General features: G+C 37.2%; 1 protein-coding gene across 2 annotated transcripts; it reads right to left on the reverse strand.

The window, feature by feature from the left end:
- On the reverse strand, positions 1-23,989 carry LOC129895236 (uncharacterized). Of its 2 annotated transcripts, XM_055970920.1 has the most exons (17): positions 23,531-23,989; positions 21,911-22,029; positions 18,370-18,415; positions 15,364-15,436; positions 15,211-15,268; positions 14,407-14,502; positions 13,463-13,580; positions 13,129-13,395; positions 12,723-12,824; positions 12,218-12,575; positions 12,009-12,122; positions 8,179-8,804; positions 7,870-8,066; positions 7,145-7,367; positions 6,360-6,479; positions 4,765-5,538; positions 1-3,372 (listed from the first exon to the last, which is right to left on the reverse strand). In XM_055970920.1, the coding sequence occupies exons 1-17, from the start codon at positions 23,621-23,623 to the stop codon at positions 295-297; spliced, it is 6,462 nt and encodes a 2,153-aa protein (XP_055826895.1). In that variant the 5' UTR covers positions 23,624-23,989; the 3' UTR covers positions 1-294. The 2 variants fall into 2 exon arrangements, with proteins under 2 accessions (XP_055826895.1, XP_055826896.1); XM_055970921.1 differs by lacking the exons at positions 18,370-18,415; positions 23,531-23,989 and having other exon boundaries at positions 21,911-22,012.
- Between the last annotated feature and the right edge of the window lie 280 nt (positions 23,990-24,269).

Consider the following 24,269-nt stretch of genomic DNA (forward strand, 5'->3'; position numbering starts at 1 on the left):
TATAAAAACAATAATTATCTATTAAAAAAGGAATCCTCCAAAGTAATTAGTCCTAACATTACAGTGGTCAAGCATTCAGTGTCATCCCTTTGATTATGTGATGACAACATACAAATCTACAGACCTCCAAAAATGTAAAGAAATAGACCAAAACTAGAGGGAATGGAGCTTGGTGCATTGTAAATATGAGAACCAAACTAACCCGTATGCATAATTAGATGAGTGTACCTATTTACATAACAAACTCACAGATATCACATTTTCCTCAGTCAAAGTACTGTGTAAATGAGAAGCTTACACGTTCCCTGTAATTGTTACAAAAGGAACTAATCTTCTATAATCTCTCCTCCTCCCAAGTGGACAACTATCAAGCACCCTCCCTAACATCAACCGTGTGTTTTGCAATGCTAATTCTCTTGCTGACAAACCAGATTCAGATGCATTAGATTGTGCCACTGGTGTCGAACCTGCTCCAAACCCGTGGCCCATTGCAAACTGCAATGGCCCACTTCGAGCCTTAAGTGATGTTTGAGATGCAAGGAGCTTCTCTTCGGTGCCAACAAGTCCATACTCAAATTGCCCCGGTTCATTAGGATGTGATCCGGGTAAAGAGCTACAGCTGTGTAAGAGGGCTTCCAGCACACTAAGTGCCTCCCAACACATAGGGCTTTCCACCAACTGAGATACAATTGCATACAATTGTGGACTCTGAGCAGCATCCATAGGAGTATGCTGAAGTAATGCCTTAAGCATAAGAAGGATAACTCGCTGATATTCCGCTGGCCCTTTTTCAAGAAGCCGTAGGAGGTGCCCAAATGCCAGAATTGAGTGCTTGGGGAACCATTCATTGCATAGTAATGGTGAAACACAAGCTAGAAGATTCTCTATTCGTTTGATCTCACCACGGGAGTAAGCCATGAAAACCGTAGCCAGTTCATCCATTGATTTTGATTGACACCAGATGGCTATATTGGCGGCAACAGAGCAAGCCTTTTGATGTTGCTGCTGTAGTGGTGACATAAACCCCGGAACTACGTCCTGGCTGAGCTGTAAGCAGAGCCAGGGAAGCAAGCCAGTGATGTGCATCAATAGCCGTGTTTCTGCGTCACCGAAGATGGAATCACATGAAGGCACTGTAATCCTTGATAGAAGCTCAACAGAAGCACCATGACTGACAGTGGACATAAGGCCTTTAAGAACCAATGGCTGTACTCCCTCAAAGACTGGAAACTTTACATTTGACGCTGATGGTTCACAAGCATTCCGTGATTCGAGACGTTGGAATTCAGAACTGTCAGAAATACTTGAATCAACCTCATCTCGAGGCATACTTGAAAGAAGCACGTTTTCTGTTGTTCGATCTCGAAATGATAAACGGTCAATAACCCGACGAAAGAGCTCCAGCACTTGACAGTACACATGAACAAAATCAGTATGCATCATGGCAATACAACCCCAGAAAAGTTGGGGATAGAGTATAACCTTTTCTGGTTCCATATTCTCCACCATCACTTGTAATGTTAACAAGATCTCCATAACAAAACCTAAAACAGCTGGTATAGGATTTCCCAAGCATCTGTGAAGACAACGTAGCAGGGATACACATGCATCATTTGTTACGCAAGGCCTTAGTGAACGGTAAATCTGGTGGGAGCGGCAGGCCAAGTGTCTAGATGTGCACTCCATGGCCCATTTAAGTGCCTCTGCTCCCCAAGTTTCTCGTAGATCTCCTTGAAAGAAGATAGCATCCACCATACTCTGCACCAGAGCAGACAGGAGTGCTGCACTTGGTAGCTCTGTTCTCACTACCGTGGGGTCCTCATTCTCCCACATCATGCTACCTCGCTTAGATTGAACATATTTTATGAGGCTCACTACTTGCTGCTTGTTCTCTCCATCATTGTTTTCAACATCATATAACTCCAAATGACGCCCTGCAAGTGAATACAGTAGATTTACAAGCAGATGCTGACAATGCTCCAAGACAATATCCTCTGAACTATCCATAGATACAAAAGTGACATGAAAGAGCAAAGGTAAATGCTCCCGGAAGTCCTCGTCATTCTCATAAGCAATTTCAGCAAGTAGAATCAATGCTATGTCTGCATGAGAGAGAGAGTGCTGCTGATGTCCTTGCAATGCTGATTGAAGTTCTTTCGCATTAATCCCGTGCATTACAGACCCAGGATGCAACCCATCTTCCCCCGAATTTGGAGTGTCAATGAAGTAGTCTCCGCTGTCTCGAGAGCGATGACGACTTCGACTTCGCATACTACCAGTTGAACTCCGTACCCCCATTAATGGCCCTGACATGTTCACCAGTGATGGAAGCAGTTGGCCAGACCTACCAGCAGTTCCGGGGACAATATTCAACTCAGGAGGCATAGGAGTCAATGGGCCTGAGGCACTTCTCCCTCCAACAGTGGCTGTTCTCCAGCTCAAGCTCCCACTCGTGTTCCTCAGTGGACCATCGAGAGACCCACGAACTAATAAAGGTGACATGTGCGGTTGACTATCTACAACTGATGCAACTTGAACCACAGAATGCCCCTGAGAAAATTCTAACACTGTGTTTCCATTTCCCTCACCTTGGTTTGCACTAGGCCTCAGAGGTTCTATGCTATCAAGCATTCGCTGAGCAAGTTGATAAACCAAGTGATCAATAGTACGTTGGGGGCATATACGAGCTAAATATAAACTGACCCTTTTAGCAACAGAGAAGTACGTCGCAAATGCACCACTTATTTCTGCTGACGCATTTGAATCGCAATCTTCAATACCTTTTGCAATCAAAAAATCTAAAACTGGACTTATGTTCCTAGGTTTGCTGGCAATTGTACTCCAAAGCTTCTCAATTTCATCAGGAAATTGATCACCATGCCGCCATGTCACGTAATAAAGGCTTTTCAATAATCTGTCACTCCAACCAGAGTCCTTGAGTCTCCAGAAATTGAGATTCTCAATCCATGGAGCCATGCACGTCAAGACTTGATGCTGTGCAATTATATCGACTGCATCAAGCTGCCTCTGCATGATTTCTTCACAAAGCCACTGACTAAGTTCAGGGTGATCTTTAGCAAGTTTACAAGAGAGTTTGTACTGGAACTGCTGATATGAATCGGGAAGATTCCCTACAACAGCAGCTCTGTAGCTACCTGAACCCTCCATGCCATCCTCAGCCCATTCACGGACAGAAAGTGTCTCAAGCATCTGAAGGGCATCATCACGAATTTGTCTAGAAGGATCTACCACCTTGTAGAGGATCAGGCTTAAGAGTCTCTGAATTTCACACTTTGGTATCTCTTGACGCATGTAAACTTCTGCTAGCACACTGAAGTAGCCATCTGCGATTGCAGCATCTGAGTAGTAGCACTGTACCAAATACAAACTTAAGTGCTTCAGAGGTATAACAACATGAACACCAAAAATCTACCAAGGCGAGAGAAGATTAAAATATAACTTGCTGCAAGTAACAACAGAAAAAATAGTTGATGAACCTTCAACCTTATTTGTATACTAGTCTCTCGGCACGTGGTTTGCGCGTGTACCCATATCAATTATTATTCAAAACAATAATATAGAACTTACGTACACTCATAAATTCTAATCAAAAACTTCAATCCAAATCCTTCCCTCCATGCCTTGAGAATTCATCTTCCTTTATTCCTAATTTTTTTTTTTACAATCCACAAAGTTGCAAACAGTTGGGTGAGGCTATTCACTCCCTCAAGAATCTACACAAGTTTTGGAAAGTCTCAATTTAGAGAAGGGTTAAATTTTGTATGCACCTAATTGTTGTGAGCTTTTATGAAGTGCTGTAAAAGAAAATAAAAAGTCTATATGCATAAATGTTATCATCAATGGAATCTCAAAAGACCAAAATAGAAGCATAAATGGGGATGAACTTTAAAAAAAAAAAAGTGTACACGTTTAGCTTGCATTAGTGTTGGCAGAATAAACATCCTCCCCATTTATTAAGCAAAATTGCACAATAACAACATGCATTAACTATTTGGCAGAGGGAACAATTCTTCCGTTTATTACTTGATTCAATACAATTGATGAGATTATATTTAACATAAAGTTTTGTTATTAATTCCAAATTCTTTATCTTTTATTATTTAATATTTAATTAATTAAATGATTTATAATATTTTAATTTTGTGACCAGGAGGTCACGGGTTCAAGCCTTGGAAACAGCCTCTGACAGAAATGCAAGGTAAGGCTGCGTACAACAGACCCTTGTGGTCGGGCCCTTCCCCGGACCCTGCGCATAGCGGGAGCTTAAGTGCACCGGGTTGCCCTAATTTTGTGTACGGGCAAAATGGTAATCCAACTTTGGACTTAGAACCTTCCCACTTTTAATATAATATATATATATATATGTGATATATGATATATGATGATGATGATCAAATAGGTAGCAGTAAATGCATCATTGAAAATGCTAAATGAATGTGACTGAGACACCTACTATGGAAACAGACGCAATGGAACTATCCAAACAAACAACTGCACAGAAAATAAATAAACAAAAGGGCATACCTCACAACACCATTATGCATGTATGTCTGTGGGCACGTGTATTTTAGATAAGTCACACATCAACAATCACATTTAAGATGGTTAATCTGATTATACAAGTGCAATTTGAACATAAATCAAATTAGTAGCTTAAGAAAACAAGTGTAGTAGATAATGAATGAATGAATTACATGCACAGAGAAGTCCTACATGTAGAAGGAAAGAGAAAGAGAACCACACCTGATCAATGCAAGCAGGAAAGAGGTCCAAATTTGTTATAAGAAGATTTCTTAAAGCTAATTTTGCAAGTGAAACTCGAAGATGACTTCCTCTGTGCTTATCACGACCAGTTGTTCCTCTGCCACTTTCACCAGTGAATTTTGAATAAGATGGAGTTCTTGGATCAGCAGGTGAATAACCAAACGGAGCCCTTGGTGCAGGCTCAATGAATAGGCTATTAATCCAAGATATTACACGCCCGCTCATCTTTCTTGCATTGTCATCAAAGCAGGGGCCATACAATAGTGAAGCCATTGCATTTGAGGAAGCCCACTGGATTGCCTCTACCTGTTCACTCAGTTCTTTATCAAATGATAGTTTGTCCATGGAGTCTTTTGATCGAGAGTGCTGAGCAGACTTGTATCGCTCTACTTCACGTCGATAGTCATTAACACCATCCTGATTCCAAGTATGGCTAGCATCATCACTCCAGGTGAGCAGAAGATCAAAGAGTCGCCTCCTAGTTCTAATATCAAATTTCTCAGATCTAGAATCAACAAATTCAGGAGCCAGGGATCTCAATACAGAAGCAAGTGCATAACGGAGGGGTTGCATATCTTGAAAACTCTCAGCAGATGCTGATAATATCTGTCTGGTTGTATCTTCAATGAACTTTAAATAGTGAAGACGGAAAACTGGTTTCCTACTAAGCATTCCAGGCCAGATATTCTCAGCAACTGTGCGATATATATTTGCAATGTGGATACGAAGTTCTTCTCTACGAGACCTTTGGCTCTGCAACAAAAACATTATATATCTATTTAAGAATCTGACAGGACATAAATGCATACCAAACAAGTAAAGTGCAAATGAGTACCTATAACTACATGCCCAATCAGGCTCATAAAAAGTTACGGAAAGAATCTTGAAAGACTGTTATTATAAATACAGAGAGTTCCATGCCAGAGAATCTGTTTAGCAAAAATTCGGAAATTCTTGTGCAAATATAATAGATGCATCAATTTACGGAACATCAATTTATTGTCAATTTGTATTTTTACTTAACAGCAATTATTAAGGGCATAATCGAGATTAATGAACACATCAAGATTTTTGGACATAACAGAATTGGTTAGAGAACATCATCAGTACTATCATCTCCTGCTATTAGCATGCAAGAAATGTTCTTCTCCAAACCTGGGCATTTGTTATAAGGGATATGTTAAACGCATGGCTGTCAGTCGATGTAAATAGATTAGTATGGAAAACTCTTGATGTTATCCCTTCACTAAACAAGTTTCTTTACTACAACTGTGCATCAAGTTGGTGGCTGCATTATCTGGTTTTAACCTCCAAGGGTTCACCTTTACATGTCATTTAGGAAAGGAAGAAAAAGGCTTCCAATTCAAGCCTTCAATTTTCCAAGTGGACTAAGAAGTTCCATGTTCATAATGTTTCAAAACTCTGCCATGAAATAGATAGAAACTCATGACACTCCAGTGAATCCACAGAAGGAAGAAAAGGAAAGGCTGAATCAAGCACTCAACTACTGACGTCAAATAATAGGGAAGATGAGACAAAAGGAGAACAGTGATGGGGAAGTATCAAAGAAGTACCTTCCATTTTGGTTTCCCTTCTGTCTCCAGAGAGACCTCGTCAACGAAAGACGCTAGCTCATTAAACATGACTTCACATACTTCAAGATGGGCGTGACCAAGAGCCATTGTAGCTGTATGCTAAAACAAGCAAAAAGAACAAATTACTTGACTCATTGATAACATACACTGAAAAGTTTTGATGGTCTCCTACTTCTCTCAGCTGCATGAAATACTAATACACAGACCATCACCCAAATTCCTGGGCTCTTATTCTCATAAAAATATTTCAGAGAGAAACAGAACTTTGAACAACTTTTTCGATATCTACGAATATAACAGTATATAGAGGATCTCCTGATAATAACCAGTGTCATCACAGGGAACAGCTCAAGGATTATTTATCAAACTGAAAAACTTAAATTGTAACTTTAAATCAGACCAGTGTTTATTGGTGTATTTTCCAATTCATAAAAATAAACTCTGGTGCTTTAAAATTCTTTCAAGTTCCAAATGCATAATATGTTTGTCCTAGATAGAGGCTGCTGGACGTTTGAAGACCAAAATTCAGTCAAAGGATTCTTAAATACTCATGAAATACAAGATTAAAGAAAAATTACACCAACTTCATAACACTGATCTCAATCGCAAGTCTTCAACAATCAAAACTTTTTATACCATCATCAACTTATCAGTAGATTGTTAATATATTACTATATGCACCAATATTTACATCGAGAAATAAACACATACAGAGCCTAACAATCTTATTACCACCTGAAAGGTTTTCTGTAGTCACTACTTACTATATTTGGTTCGGAACCAGACTTTAAGGATGGGAAGATAAGGTGAAAAAGTTCTTTTGTAGCTGCTGAACCACCACCTTCTTTACTATCAGGTGGACATGAGCATGCAAATATTCCATACATCAGCCATTGATCTAGCTTGTTATCTGTGTCCTGTGATTGATAAGCCTTTCCGCCCAAATCAGAAGGAGTGATATGAGCAAGCCTCTGAATAACTTCCAGTCTGCAAGTAGCATCAAACAAAGATGGAACATTTAACCATCTGCATAAATTGCTTGAATTTGAAATTTTGACAAAACAGGAGCTGCATCAATGAACAGGAAATTGAACATGAAATATTTGTTCTCTGATAAAGACCAAAATGGCCCAGTCGAAGGAATGTATCAAGGTAGAACACCATATAAATATAATGTTCATCTCATCCCAAAAAATAGCAGACGTGTATTCCATGTCAAATTGCATGCATAGATTTTTCTTGCACAGAAGAGAAACTAATTCATGATTCTAAGGACGAGTAAAGAAATTTTGTTAACATGAATCTTTCTTTTTATAAGCAGTATTATAGTTGGACTAAACCATTACAGACAAATCATTCCACAACAGAATTGTTTAGACTTTCCCAAGTATACCCGAAAATCACTTATACAAGATAGATGATGCTCAAAAGCAGAAAGCAAGGCACAACTTTCATGTCTTAGATGTCGATATTGCCACAACTGGCTTACTTTGCATCCTGAACAGAACTTGGACACAGCTCAGCAGCATACTTGACAAGCTCACTAAGACAACGAGCCCATCTGTGCTTATCGGGGCTATCAAATAGTATAGATTGGAGAGTAACATCAGGGGGTACAGGATCAGACTCTCGCCTCAGATCAAATGGACGCCCTGTATCCCAGTAACAGCTCTGAACTATATCATCCTGCAAAAATACATAGCTCCTTTACTAGATACATACCTTAATTTCTTAATCAGAAATAACAGAAGTACCTGAATACTCAGAATGCACTACAAAGGAAAGAGCTGTGACATACCCCATTCTCTTCTAAAACATCAATTATAAATATGGGTTCAGCTTCATTTCTCAAGATATGATCTGATCGCTCATGCAATGGAAGTTCCCTAATATCATTTCGCAAGGCACGAACACAACGCAGTAACTCCAGTGCTGTGTGTCGAATCTGACTATCCACAGAACTAAGGAATATAAGACCAACTGCATCTATCTCCGAAGCATGAAATTCAATTGTTTGGGAGTGATGGAAAGAAGACTTCTTGAATCCCTCAGTTCTCTGCACACACTTTGCATCTGAAACATCATACTCCACCTTATCGTCAGTTAGGCAAGCTCTCCAAAAACACATAAGTTCCAAAAGGCGCTTCAGAGACGTTTGAATCAGAAGAGGGAACTCATCTGGAAGACGCATAATGAAGTTTGCCATCCCTCTCATAACTGCAAATCGACGGTGCGGAAGGTATCTTACAATGCGATTGAGTACCTGTACAGCTTCCTCACGCACACCTGGATCAATACTGATACCATGTTGAGGTATTATCCCAGTTATTTTATCACTTCGGCCAACTTCTTCAATCAGATATGGTATACACTTCAAAACTGATCGGAATAGATAGCCCTGAGACTTCTCCTTTGTTACAGCATCTGTGGCACAAAAAGCATTTATATTACACCAATTTGGCACAAAATTCACTTCTTCTGACAATCTAGAGGCAATTCCAAAGAAGAGGTCCAAAGATAAGATAAGAAAAATATTCTCTAAGGGATTAATGGTATGTGAAAATGCAAGTTTACTTAAAGGTATGGCCAAAACGGTGGTGGATGGTGAACAAACATTCTAGGGTTTCAATTATAAAATCCAAACCATAAACATTGATTTGGTTTATGCAATGTTTATTGCTACATTACAATCCCCGCATGACTTCTCTCCAAACAAAAAGACCCCCGAATTTGTAAGGATTGCAACTTTAATAAAAGTGAGGTAGGCTCTAAATGCTCCAAGGCAACCCTTGGGGCTCAAGTCACATTATACTAATCCCTTAAAAGGTGAGATATTTGTCTAGTGCATATCGTATGTCTTGAGTTGTCAAACTGTACACTCTAATAACTACTTTACAATGCTCTGCATGTTATGATATCCAATCCGTGAGCCCATACACACTTTACTCTTATTTTTTTTAGTATTTGACTAAAAAATATCTTTAATTTATTTTCTAAATTTGGTGACTTAGTATGTCTTTATTTACAATATACATTTAAGTGACTTGCAAGACATTGCTTTTGAGCTCAATATATTTTTCAATATCTTTTATCGGAATATATTTACAATGTCTTTTCATATTTTAAATTTGTATGTTATTTTTTAAGTATAAAACTAAAATGTGCACAATGCCTCGGATCTAACACCTCACTCTAGTTTGTGAGAAATATTGGTTAAAAATATTATTGAATTGTGTATCTACATTATTACATTGAGACCCTATTTATAGACACTACATTTGACTCTTTTTCCAACTAGGACACTACATTATAATCCTTTTCCAAGTAGGATTCTATATATTATTCCTATTCTAAGTAGGATTCTATATATTATTCTTGTTTCAATTCCTATTCTAACACTCCACCTCAAAATGGGGCATACAAGTCATATGTACCTAGCTTGCTATAAATGTAATTAATATGAGGATCAGGGAGAGGCTTGGTGAAGATATTTGCAAGTTGATTACTCGACTTTACAAAATTGTCAGTCAATCTCAATGTGAAATACTAGATTTGATGAAGAATGTCGATAAAACACAGAGTGATCAGCTCCACTACGAGTCATGCAAAACTACTAATTGAACTTCCCAAACCAAGCTCGAGAAGACTATTTCAGACCATAGAGTGACCTGCGCAATTGACATACAAGGCTATCAGACTCGCCCTGAGCAACAAAACCAGGTAGTTGCTCCATATAGACTTCTTCCTAGAGATTATCGTGGAAAAAAATTCTTAATGTCCAATTGATTAAAAGCTCAATGACGAACGACAACCATAAATAGAAAAAGTCGTACATATGTTATTTTAGCCACGAGAGAGAGAGAGTGTGTATCACTTTCACTAGAAAGACGCACGGCACAATGCAAATCAGATTTGAGGAGTCACCGGAAAGACTCACGGTGCTACGTAACTCAAATATGAGAAAGTAGTTCAGAAAGATGCACGGTGCTACACAAATCAGATACAAGAAAGTAGTCATCGGAAAGATGGCACGGTACTACACAAATTAGATATGAAAAAAGTAGTCACTGGAAAGATGCACGGTAGTATACAAATCGGATAAGAGAACATAGTCATCAAAAAGATGGCATAGTGCTATGCCAATTTGATATGAGAAAGTAGCCATCGAAAAGATGCACGATGCTATGCAAATCAGATATAAGAAAGTAGTCATCGGAAAGATGGCACGGTGTTACACAAATCGGATATGATACCATGTAAAGATATGACACTCGAGCCTAACTCAACCTCAAAAGCTAGCTCATGAGGGGAAGATTGCCCAAGTCCATATAAGCAAAACGTCAGTCCATTCCCCAACCAATATGAGACTTTTACCCACTCTAACACCCCCCCCCCTCCCATGCCAACTGGAGAGTGGACCGGGATCCCAAACGGGAATAGACCTGGCTTTGATACCATGTGAGAAATATAAGAAAAAACTATTATTGAATTGTGCATCTATATTATTACATTGAGACCCTATTTATAGACAATATATCAGACTCCTTTCCCAACTAGGACACTACATTATAATCCTTTTCCAAGTAGGATTCTATATACTATTTCCATTCCTATTCCTATTCCTATTCTAAGTAGGATTGTATATACTATTCTTTTTCCAATTCCTACCCTAACATAGTAGTTGTTTTGTTCTGTCAACCTCATATTGTACTGTGGACAACCTAAATAAGAAATCATATATTTTCTCCAGCATTAACTTTTTTTGATAATTATCTTTGGTTAGAATCGATATAAGACAAATAAAAATAAGAAATCATATCCTTGCTCATTATTGATTTTTTTAATTGATACATATATTTGGTGAGAATTGTTATAAGAGGAAGACCTGGAAACCAGGTTAACGAATCCAAGACCTGCCTTCTTATTTGAAAGGAGAGGAAGTCGTATGGCATAGCCAGTAGGAGGCAGCAAGGCTTCAGAACAAAGCCACAGGGAAGGGACCTTGGCTATATCCAATTTCCCAGAGATTGTAGCAAGGTCACTTGGTCTTGTCTCAAGCACATCAATCACAATATGTTATCGTTCACATTACAGAGAAATAAAGAAACATGTATTCAACCAAAAGTATATTTCTCGTTTTTGCATTGCCCTATTTTTTGTATTTGCATTTCCCACCAGAAGACATCTGAGTCACAAAATAATATTGAGAAAGCCCAAATCAGAGTTCTACCTGTGTGAGGATTACATAGGCAATGTTTGGTTTATTTTAGTTGCAAAAGTCCACATATACTTCAGTCATTCATAGTTCAAATGGCATATTTCAATACATGAACAGACAAAGAAAGCTAATGATTCAATGAAGCTTGACCAACCTAAGTCAATGTAGGCGGTCTCAAAGATGTACGTCTCTATAGGTCTATTGTGAGAATAACAGCTGAACAAAAAACAATGTCTTCTGAACAGTGAGAAAAGCATCTCAAGAAGATTGTAAATAAATCAAATATTTACAAAGTTCTTAGATTGAATTCCGAGAAAATTGGCAAAATCAAGTACCCAACTCGATCATACACATGAAAGTTGTCTCATATAAAGGTTCATGAACAGAAGCTACGTATTTAAGATGATTACCTATGGTGGTCCTTGAGGAAGTAAGAAGAGCCTGGCTGTAGGGCTTGTGACAAGATCTCAAAATTGACTCAATTGCAGCCTTCACTTTTGGGATGTAGTGGCCAATACCACGAGCTGGCAATTTTCGTTATAACAAAATGATGACTCCAGAATAACAAGGCCAAAACAATGAATAAAGAATTCCAAGAAACGAAGGACACCATATTTACCATGAAGAATTTCCAACCCAACATGCTGGCTGGTAGGAGACATGACAATGGCAAGCAAAGCACGAAGACCAATAACTTTGGCTTCACTCGGACTATCTTGCTTCAGCAATTCCAAGATCGTATGGTTCATAGCAAAATCAATGTTGTGTTCAGCAATGGTAACACAGAATTCTACTAGTTTATCATGTTGCACATCCTGTGTAAGCATGCCTTTTCTGAGAACCGTAAGGAGTTGTGATGATACACTGTCTAGGTAATCCCATACACGATTTGGAGGCTGGGAATCACCATGAACACTCAGGTAAAATCTTAAGACGCGGTGTAAACAGTCTAAGGCCATGAATCGATGGCTCTTGTCCTACAGAAAGACCAATGTTATATTATTCTTTCAATGATCTTACCCATACCAACTGCATAAGTAGATACATGACTAAGTTGACACAAAAGAGAAAGTGAGAAGAAGCTACAGTAACTTTTACTTTGTTCCTAGAGTTGCACAGCTTACCCTCAAATGCTTATAGAGTTGCTCCATATGAGGACCAAAGTTACTGAGGAAAAAATGCGGATCACCAAGACACAGAAGAAGTGTTACTAAAGGATAGCCAACCTGGGTTGCAAAATACTTACAAATTAGAGAAAAAAGAATGAGAAAGAAGCAATCAGAAAACATTAAAGTTGTCCAGAAACAAAAGTGCAAGAAAACAGCATGCACTGTGGACAACAGAATGAGATGGAGACAACTTGGTCAAAATGTCAGGAAACATTAAAGTAGTCTAGCTAAAAAACTTTTTGAGACTTTTCTATAGGTTTACCTGATCTGCTTTTCACCTCATCTATTTTTCATCTTAGATTGGAAAACACCAGAGTAAGACAGGTGGAAGTTCTCTAAATGGACTTTTTAAGATGCTTACAGAAATATGTTTGCTTTGCTTGTCCATCCAATGCATGAGCTGAACCCTTATTTGTGCCACAGCTTCGTACCATAAAGTTAGTGCAGGATCTATGAAGGAAGGAGGCCATTGACCTTTTCCACTATCTGCAAGAGGTGCTAAGATATTTGATAGCATATTGCATAAGGCATGATGAAGTTCGCTTTTTCGTTTATGTGGAGCACGATTAAGTGGGTTAGCTTTAGCCACAAAGGAAGCTGAAGCATTCAGCCCACCCTCTGTCTTTACCTGGAAATATATTTATCTTTATAGTACCTCAATGCATATTAATTCAGTAAAATGATATAACACATACCCCGAGCTTCAAGTAGCGCATTCCATTTATAATACTAAGTGTTTCACTTCTAGCAACACTAGTATCTATCCGGCGTGTGTTGAGCTCCATGAAGAAACGTTCTGTCACTGAACTAAATCTGGTGAGAGAGAAAGGAGAAATGTTAACACTCACAATAATGAAACACGTGGCTGAACTTGACATTCTCCCTGATCAAAATCATTTGTGAAGTGAAGTACACAAACTGTATGATGTGTATCAGTGTTATCAAAGGCACGCTTAAAGCGCACTAAATCCCTGAAACAAGGCGTGCTTAAAGCGCACTTAATCCCTGAAGCGAGGCGTGCTTAAAGCGTACTTAAGCCCTGAAGCGAGGCGCGCTTAAAGCGCACTTAAGCCCTGAAGCGAGGCTCAAAACGTGTTGAGAGCTTCCCCTCGCTTAATGTGCGCTTCAATGTCGTCATCAAGGTTCTAAGGCATACTTCTCTTGCCAATGAACCTCTTCTGAAGTGACAACACTAAACAATTGATATTTAACTTTATCATAATTATTTTTCAATTTCTTTGTTCATAAATTTGTCATTCATGCTTATAAAAAATTATTAGTCTTGGACTAAACATATATATATTTGTATTATTTCTCCCTTTGCACCTTTTTTTATTAAAGCCCGCGTATTATCTGCGTTTTCTCTTAAAGCCCCAATGGACCTTAAGAGTTTTTTTGCTTTTGAAAACACTGATGTGTATAGGGTCAGGTTTTACTGCTCACATACAACTCTCATGAAACTTGTAATTTGTTTTACTTGAAACACAATAAGGGTAAAATTTGCAGAGGTATCATTTCTTCTTCTATCTTCAACACCATTTTTATTCCATCCTTGTTAAAACAAATTCCAATCAAGTTGGGATCCAGTGAGTGAGTTTGGAAATATTGGACTATAAAGGTAGGAGTACCATTCACTTACCTGATCCTTGATAGGGCACCAAGGAGTTGGGCAACCAAGTCCAGAAGAAGCCCCCGTAAATCAACCAATGAAGGGTAATCAACCTGGCTAACAACCCTGCAATAATAAAGTGTTGCACTACCACATAAACTTCAAGGTCAATAGCCTTATTTCCATAATCCTACAATCCGACACAAAAATGAGAATAAGTCAAGGTCGACCAGTTAGTCTTTCTTGGTCATTGCAATTGCAATATAAACATATGTATAGAGAACAAAACTATAATGCTTGGAAAGATACAAAAACCTGATCTCGCCATAGTATCACAAGCCTACAAGACAAGAGTTGTCCAGTTTAGGCTGAAACATCTATCCATAAAGATGAACTTAAGTTCACACCTGTATCCCCTTACACCACTTCACTATGCTAGAACAAAAAGTACACTTTTTGAGAGGCATGCCCTCTCGAAATAACCAGAATCAGTTCCACAGAGCCTTTTATGCACATGAAAGTAACTAAGAATTGTGTTACTTGGAAGTTAGAGGTGAGGTAACAACGAGGTTTGAACAATGTATGTCCTATCTGAACATGTCACTGTAGAGATGCATAAATTTCAAATAAAAAAATTAGGCATACCGGAGAAACAAAATAGTAGGAATACCAAGATCAGATTTGTGATTCTAGCATATAGGGAAGAAACAAACTAGGGACCAAATGATGAGAAGTGGAGCAAAACAGCTGTCAGTATTTATAGCTTTCATTCTGGAAAAAGTAAAAAGGAAGTTGAGTGTCATGAAATTATGCATTATCTTGACAAGTTATTACCTGTCTGCATTTATTAGCCAATCAAAAACAAAATTTTCAAGCCCAATCCAAAGCTTCTCTGCAGTTTGGAAAAGCACATTAAACTTAATAGAATTTGACTAGCTCCCTAGGGAAAGGAATATTTTGTTGAGGACATTAACTCTACAAATGTACCTGTAAGTCCTTCTTGTGGACAACACTCAACAAAGCGAATACATGCAGAGCAAAAGATGCATTCCACAGCAAGCTAAACCATCCAAGAAGCAAATCAGATGCTCCGAACAGAAATTTACAGATCTAGGATTATTTATTATATATACAGTTCAGGTACAAACATGAATAGTTTACTAAAATAGAACAATACATATTCATTTCCTTTGCTATGTCAATTGAGTTTTAAAAAAGGTACTTCCAAATGAGGGATAAAATTGAGACTTTTGAGTCCATTTTCTCATAAGTGAATTGTTTTCTTTGTAGTTCTCTTCAGACATCTTGTAGTGAACCCCATAAGAGCTAAACATAAAAAGCTGTTGAGTATTGATGCAATTTGATGATAAACAAACACAATGTGCTTTGTGTATTGATTGTGATGTGTGTACTGAGAACCAGGTCCTTAAGACTCATACGAGTGTGTAGCAATGCATGCCCTGTGCTGATATATTTTAGGAAACATATCAGTGTGCCTTCATTCAATTCCTGCAATATATTCGGTATAATTAAACCAGATTTTCCTAACTAATTGAGTTGTAAAAGGGTTCTAAGTATGGCCAACCGTGTGGTTATTTTTGGTAAGACAGCGGAATCCTTCCCAGAAAAAGAATACGATTGATTTGGTTTCATTTCCAGGAGTCCTCCTTTGAAAAGAACTCAGGAGGAATTGGTTTTCTTACCTGCGTGCTTACTAATAAGATTGATAGATATTGTGTGTACTGTTTTGTAGATTATTGAGAGACCCTGCAAGCAGTTCAGAGCACTCAAGCAATTCATTTTCATACTTTTTTGGCCTAAACGTAAGTGCTTTAAAGCACTTTTTATCTTCCCCAATCACTACAAAAAGTAGAAAAAGAGCTTAAAAGCCAAAAGCACTCAAAAATATATCCAAACACCCTCTTCGAGTTTTGTCTTAGATTGCAGGAGTTGTAATATGATTTTGGCTCATTTTGTTTAGTGGAGAAGTTAAATCCTATGGGGGTAGGTCGTGGTTTTTACACTGTTTGAGCCGAGTGGTTTTCCACATTAAATCTTGTGTTCATTACTACATTGCACTTTAAAGTTTTTAGTTGTTTAACTAAATATTAATAAGAATCAGATTCATTGGAGGCAAATTTTAGGAGGTGAAGAAAATTTGGTACAACCCAATTCACACACACAGAGACACACCCTAGAGTTGTGAAGGTGCACTAAATTAACAAAAGCTGAGTTCCTGTAAAGGTAAAAGGACGAAGATCCTATTAACCTGAAAAAATCATAAGGCAGTCATTTATTAACAATCTCAAGCCTTCAGGTATAAGACTTCTGTTGCATGTAATCTGCAAATATTATAAGATACATTCTAAGTAAACATATCTATATGATCCATGACTGGAGAGCTTTATGTAGATTGTTTCATAACAATGGGTCAGGTTACATGGTTACTGACATAGAGCTTGTTTGGATTGACTTTTAGTTTTTGACTTATAAACCAAAGCCATAAATTAGAAATTCTAACCTATGGCTTTTGGCTTATTTTTATCATTTTAGCTTAAAAGCAAGTGCTTATAAGCACTTTTTTAATTTACCTGAATACTCCAAAAGTGCCTAAAAGTTATTTTGGCTTAAAAACACTTAAAATAAATCGATCAAAACAGGCTCATAGTTCAAACGTCTAAGAGGAAAGAGGCTGAACCAGTGATGCAAGTTTGGGTTACCTTACAAATTTGTCTTGGATAATGTGAAACTTTTGGCAAAATAGATCAGAACCCCCCTAAACTTGTCGAGTTATATTCCGTGTACACTTAAACTTTGTATTGGCTTAACTATCCCCTCAACTTGGTAATTTGATAGTCTTGGTCTCCCTAGATGCTAATGTGGCAAAGAGCATGAATGCACTCTCTTTTAGTCGCGTGAGAGGAAAGAAAAATCGAAAAAATCAGCTTCCAAGTGGATATTTTCAACTATTAAATGCCACATAATCAATATAATGATTTATTTGTTTCAATCGTATTTCTCTATACATTTTCTTAAAATACATTGCATATTTTATTCTGAATGTATTTTATTTCTTTTTCCGATGCAATGACTATTTGTTGATATATATTTCTTTTATTTTTCAAGACCCAAATTTACAAAATTTACTTGGAACTTTATTTATTTTAGCCATATTAAGAGAAGGTTTAGCCAAAATAAAGAAATTCAAACAGATATTTTCTACAAAAAAAAAAAAGAAAAATTGTGTATTTTCTTCATAAAAAGTTTATTTATTTCAATTGTGCATTGTTCCTTTTTTGGGCCAAATACATACAATATTTTGTTGAAATTTTATTTATTTCTTCTTTATATACAACAATTATTCTTTCTAACTGTTTATTTCTTTTTTTCCTGATCTTGATTAAAATATCATTATCTTTAGCCAAATAAAAAAAATACAGTTAAAATATCATTGTTTCAAATTTTTTTATCTTTTTTATACAAAATTAGCATTGAAAAGATGATTAAATAATTAGTAAACTTAAAAAGGTAAAATAATATATTTTATTCTAAAAAAAAGCCAAATGGACAAAAAAAATCCATGTGGTAGCGCATGTGTTACACATCCATAAGTTGCCAGCATTTAGGGGGTTGTGGCTATCAAATTACCAAGTTGAGGGGATAATTAAGCCAACGCAAAGTTTAGGTGAAGACCAAATAAAAGTCAACAAGTTTAGGGGGGTGATGCTCTGTTCTGCCAAAACTTTTTGGAGAAGAACATATTCTAATTAAGAATCTTGTGTCAAAGATTTCTCCGGCTATCCATTATGAAGCACTGTGCAAATAAATTGCAGAACTGTATTCTTCACAAGCTTTAAATTTGCAGATTGATGGTCAATTTTCCTTTTTCATCCAAAAAATTTATAATGAGTGATCAATAAAATGCAGTGATCTCAGTTTGATACAACTAATCGAATGAAGAAGTAATGTGCAAGAGTTAGTAGATTAACAGACCTTTCTCTGAAATGTTGATGCATCATTTGCACCTTTGGGAGATTCGCTATAACCAACATAAGAATGATAATAAGAATACAACGTTAATAAGACAATTTTAAAGAGTTTTTTTATGAAACTGAGATATAACTAGTTTTATGACAGTATTAAACAAGGAAAGAATACGAAACATAAAAGCTCTGTTGTGAAGAATTTCTTCAAAGTTAGATTCTTAGGAAAAAGTATGCAGCCCATTGATCAATGAAAAGAGAGAAGCAGCTACAATGTGGAATGAAGTTGGTCACAGGAGAAGAGAAAATAGTAAAATAATACACTAAATAAGACCCAATATAAGTGATCGTGATTAGCTTGATTCTAGGAGATATTCTTCTCTAGCTTAATTGTGGGAGCAGATTTTATTCAATGGTTATTATTTGTAATTGATTGTCGAACCTAAATTAGTCATAAGACTATTTGTATAAGTAACCTGATTCTTGTGATGTAAAGTCACCGAAAACATGACAAATTCAAGAATATGACCAATACAAATACAAAAAGAAGTCTTCCTCTTTCCCAAAAAATTCATGATAACAGAGTTATTTTGGTCCTTTTTATGTGAATTATTTACTCTGCAACATTAGGTTTCCACTGTGTTTCAAGAGGTCAAGTTTCTTCCATCTTTTACTATTCATTTCAAAAAGGGTAGTTGTACATGACAACTTTTTACCAGTGCTGGTGCAAAAAAAAAAAAAAAACTAACCAACACAACCACAGGTTTCCGTTATTGCCGACGACCAAACTCAAACAAGCAGATCCGTCAAAGACCTTCGCACATGTCATCACGCGCCACCAGCAGCTCCAACTCCGGTGACGCGTCAGTGCCAATGAATAGATCACCTCACGACAACCTTTTATGGGAGATTTTTACTTCTTGGGGTTCGCAGGTCTATTTTGAGACTACGTCCAAATTCCAATAATTATTTGTTTGTTCGTTTGTTTTGACTAGGTAACAGACTGTGTATATTAATCATCAATACAAAGTGCTAGAAGACAAAATTACATCATTGCATCTACATCCAAAAGAGTAAAAACAATGGACTAACACAAAATCCTATCTCATCTTACAAGGATCCTAGGATGTCTATTGTAGAAACTGGGTCATCTATATAATCTGAGCTGTACCAATAACAAAAACTTATAATGCAATTCATTTTTTTACTTTTGCACAGAGCTACTATTGCCTTCAAAACACCTAGAGTTTCTCTTTTTCCAAATGGCCCACCATATTACTGCTGAGACAATTCTCCATCTGTCTTTGTTAGTGCTACCACAGCCCTCAAAATTCCAGCTAGTTAGTGCCTCGCTATTCTTACCGGCATCATCCACCTTATCCCTCTGAAGTTGGTAAATAGATTGCAAAGCTGGCAAACCAATTTACAATGAAGAAACAGATGGTTAATTGTCTCTTCATTATGCTCAGAAAAATAACATCTGGATATGCTTGTCCCTTTCTGTAGATTCTCCTGAGTTAAAACAGCTTCTTTCACAACCAACCAAGTGAAAATAACTACTTTGTATGGAATCTTTACTTTCCAGATAAGCTTCCAAGGTAAAAATCTGATCCGAGAACACATCTAATTCAGGTCCTTATCGGCAGAGCATACAGTAAAATGCCCTTGTTGTGGCATTTGCATCTTAGAGTGTCTTCTCCTTCCTGTAGCCCCTTGCACTGGTCTAGAATGCCATAAAAGCTCCAGTTGACATAATCATATGCTTTTTCTATATCCAATTTACACATGATTCCTGGAATCTTGTCTTTTATTCTTGAATCTAGACACTTATTAGCTACGAGAACTGCATTAGTGATTTGCCTACCTCTACCTTTCAAGAAGGCCATCTGTTGTGTATCAACTAGGTTATGCATCACTTTATTCCATCTTTCTGTAAGTATTTTGGATATCAGCTTGTAGACAATTCCTATTAAAACTAATTGGGTCCGAAGTCTCTCCACTCCTTGGCTCCATTTTTTTTTTTTTTTTTTGGGGGGGGGGGGATAAAAGCTATGTATATTGCATTAAAGCTCTTCCCTCAAGTGAATGAAAGTTCTAAATGGTTGCAATCACATCCTTCTTGACAATCTCCCGACATTTTACAAAAAAACCCATGGAATACCCATCTGGACCTGGTGCTTTGTCTATAGCACAAGTCTTAAGCCCAAGTAGGACTTCTTCCTCTTCAAAAGGTATTTGCAATTCTTGTTGTTCTTCTATATTGATAGAAGGGCACTGATTCACGTTGTGAGAGGGCCTCCAGTTCTCACTCTCACTATACAACTTCCTGTAAAAGGATACAATCTCTCTTTTGATGTTTGTAGCCTCCACCAATTCTTGTCCTTCTACTACCAGCTTATCAATGTGATTGATCATCTTGGGAGCATTTGCAATTTTCTGAAAGAACTTAGTGTTCTTGTCCCCTTGTTTTATCCACAATGTTCTTGATCTTTGTCTCCAAGCTATCTCTTCCTTTTTTGCATAATCTTCAAGATCCTTGACCACATTTGCTTTCTGGACATCTTCTTCTTCAGTTAAAGGTCTATTCTGCCGAATACTATCAAACTCAGTAATTCTGTTGAGCAGTTCCTTCTTCTTTTTCCCCAACTCCGATATGTACTTGCACTCCATACTTTCAATTTGAACTTTAGAAAAAAGAAAAATTAATGGGCAAACTAAGTTGCTGGCTAGGTTCGAACTAGAGACCATGATGTTGAAAACAAGCCCTTAAACCAATGAACCATCACATCACTTTGAGCATGGGTTCCTTTTGCTAATATTTAATATATTTTTTAAGAATTATACAAGTAATATATCAATTTTAGTCGGATGACCACGGGTTACCGTGACCCAAAATTTGCACATAAATTCGCCCCTAGTGATACCTCCCCATGAATGTTTCCCTCAAGGTAAAATGGCATGCGTAGGCCCAATTTGACAAAGGTATTCTCAAGAACAGAGGTAAGAACAAAGGTATTCTCAAGAACAGAGGTAAGAATTGCAATTGCTTGAGTGGCAATTTTCTCCACACTTTTTGCTTCTCAATCAATCTCAATTGAGCTATCAGAAATGAAACTACATAATGGGACCTTATAATGCAATCTCATTCTCTAATCCAATTGTTGTTTTTCTTTCTATATTTTTTATTTATCCACAAGGTGCCTATCAATTAGCTCCAAGAAAGCACGCCGGGAAATGTGGGGGGTTGCATGGCATTTTGTAGACGTGGTTTGAGTTGTATCTATTTACACATTATGACTCAATTTATCATGCTGTGAAATGTGAATTCTTCCGAGTAGATAAGTAGCTATTGGCATACTGGACAGAGTATGCAATGATAAAACTAGACATACATTTACCAAATTATTTGAAGATGCATGATGAGTCTGTCCATGCAAGTGTAATGAATCAGTATGAATTCGGAGTGCATGACTAAAAATGGATATCAACTTGAAACAGAAATGGCAACCATGCGGCACACTTGAGGGAAAATTACAGTTAAGAACATTTACCTTTCTCTCCATATTAGAAGAGCCTCTAGAAGAGGACCAGGCGTGTGTCGAGCAATCATAGCTAATGAATCCAGTACTTGCTCATAGGCTGGATCTGACGGCCGAAGGTACTGTCCATCCTGTTTAGCCCAAGTAAAGTTTCAGAATAACACACAAATCAAGTAAAAATAAAATATGCCATCTCTTTAACTTCACATAATTTGTTTTTGCATAAGCATGCAGTTAAAATTACATCATTAAGAATCATGCCAATGAAACGCAGAGCATATAACTGTAATAGAACCAGTGTCAACACAAAAGGATTATGCTTCCTATTTTCTCTTTCTGGTGCTAGAGAAAAATTTGCTAATTTTCTCTCTTAGCCCTTCATGTGATACATTTCAGGTAACACTTTGTGTCCACTGAATTCCTTCCTGGGGAGGGAACAAACAAAGGGATTGAGGTCACACTGACCCACTAGAAGAGTAAACCGGCCAACACCAAAATAAGCCTATCCCCAACTCATTCTGCTCTTCTTCTTTTTTCTGCTCTTTTCCCACCCAAGCAGTTGAGACAACCTATCAGGGCCTTCTTATTAATAAGCATTAGGACACTGGCAAGCATTTCTCCTTGGAAACTCTCTCTGATGCTTATCTAGGTGAGACTAAAATATATAAATGACATCTCCCACAATAGCTAAAAGCTGCTGTCAACACTGTTGCACGATACTACGACAAACCCATACCACGAGTACACTAACAAGAGAAGAAATTGCTATCTTATTAGGTTCAGCCACTATAGCTGTTTGGAACCCACAAACCATTCCAACCGGAGGTGAGAATTTCTTCAAATATGTTCTTGAATTCATTCGAGATCCAGAAAAAGATATCATCTGGACTTAACTATTGGTCTTGCAGCAATTGTGAACACCTGATTAGGCGAAACAAATGGTAAAATATCTTTCCAAGTCGTGTGACAAGTATAGCATAAAAATTTATGTAATGCACAAATAGATGAAGCATTGTTATACTCCCTCCATTCCATTTTATGTAATAGTACTTGATTGACACAAGATTTAAGAAGTTACTTTGACTTATATATCATATACATATTATTAATAGTGAAAGTAAACATTAAGATAGTTGTTGAGTACCCCAAGGCCAAGATGACAGCATTATCTTCAGTGGTGAAACCAGGATTTTTATTAAGGGGATTTAAAATATAAAGAAGTAAGTACATGAAGAAGACAAGTGAATCCTACGTCTACTATATTTTTGACCTCATATATACATTGCAATTTTCAGAAAAGGGGTCCATGAACTCCTTGCGCCCCCTAACAATACTGAAAAAACAAATTCAGAGTCCTAGCTGAAGGACACTACGCCAACTAATCTCAGCTGCCTAAATCTGGAGAAAGTTTCATGCTAGTAGAACTTAGCAAGTAAGCAGTGCCTTAATCTGGCTTGGATACCACCAATAGTGGGTGAAAACTTATTTTGGTAGAAAACATCAAATCAAGTTTAGAATATGAACAGTTTAATGAATTTGAATTCTTGAGAGTAATATATTGACATTTCAAATAGAAAGAGTGTAACTTTACATGAAATATAGGGAAATAAAAAAAAATTGTAGAAAGACTACCTGAGCTTGAGCAGTTTCAATGCGACGCCTAGCAAGCGGAAGGAATCTCTGTAGCAGTGCATCAACGATCAGCTTCGCAGCACTTGTCTTCATTTCCCCCCAATTATTTTACACCAGTTGGTTCCAATTACAAACTTCTGATTTCATATCCTACGCAACTTGTCCACTTTCATCATCCCAATGACCAGAATTTCCAAAATTAGGATTCAAATTTCCTCATCCAAACACAATTTCGTATTGAGATTGAGATCATCTTTCACCAATATTTTTTTCTCACCATTGTTGCTCCTGCTGATTTCTTGTTCGATAAAGGCGGAACCCGTTAAAAAAGGTACACTGTTTCGACCGGTTCAGCTCTGCTATTTTTCTTGCTTTGCTCCTGCTGATTCGGGTTTTGCTTTAGACCAGTTCTAGTTTTTTCCTTTTTTTTTTTTTGTATAGTTTCAGAGTTCTCGAGACAAAATGATTAATTTATTTTTTTTTAAAAAAAAAGCCTCTTAAATGTGCAAGTAATAGTTTTGACTCTTTAAATTTGTCATAAATTAATAAAAATAATCGAAAATGATCATATTTGTCCTCGTACAAAAAAAAACAAGTAGAACAGAGGCACTATAAGAGAGAAGTTTTTTGACTGATTTTCCACACTACTAGGACAGTCTTGATAAAAATGTTTGTCAACTGATCTTCACTTTGGTAATACTGCAGCTCTATTATTCCTTTATTATTGAGATCTCGCAAC

This window comes from Solanum dulcamara, chromosome 7 (assembly GCF_947179165.1).
Source record: "Solanum dulcamara chromosome 7, daSolDulc1.2, whole genome shotgun sequence".
In the NCBI taxonomy this organism is placed as follows: domain Eukaryota; kingdom Viridiplantae; phylum Streptophyta; class Magnoliopsida; order Solanales; family Solanaceae; genus Solanum; species Solanum dulcamara.

Excerpts from the sequence above, each read along its gene's own strand:
- LOC129895236 (XM_055970920.1), bottom strand. The coding sequence starts at position 23,623 with ATGAAGACAAGTGCTGCGAAGCTGATCGTTGATGCACTGCTACAGAGA. Across the intron at positions 22,030-23,530 it reads TTGAAACTGCTCAAGCTCAG|GATGGACAGTACCTTCGGCC; the intron begins GTAGTCTTTCTA and ends TGGGCTAAACAG. Across the intron at positions 12,576-12,722 it reads AACTCTATAAGCATTTGAGG|GACAAGAGCCATCGATTCAT; the intron begins GTAAGCTGTGCA and ends GTCTTTCTGTAG.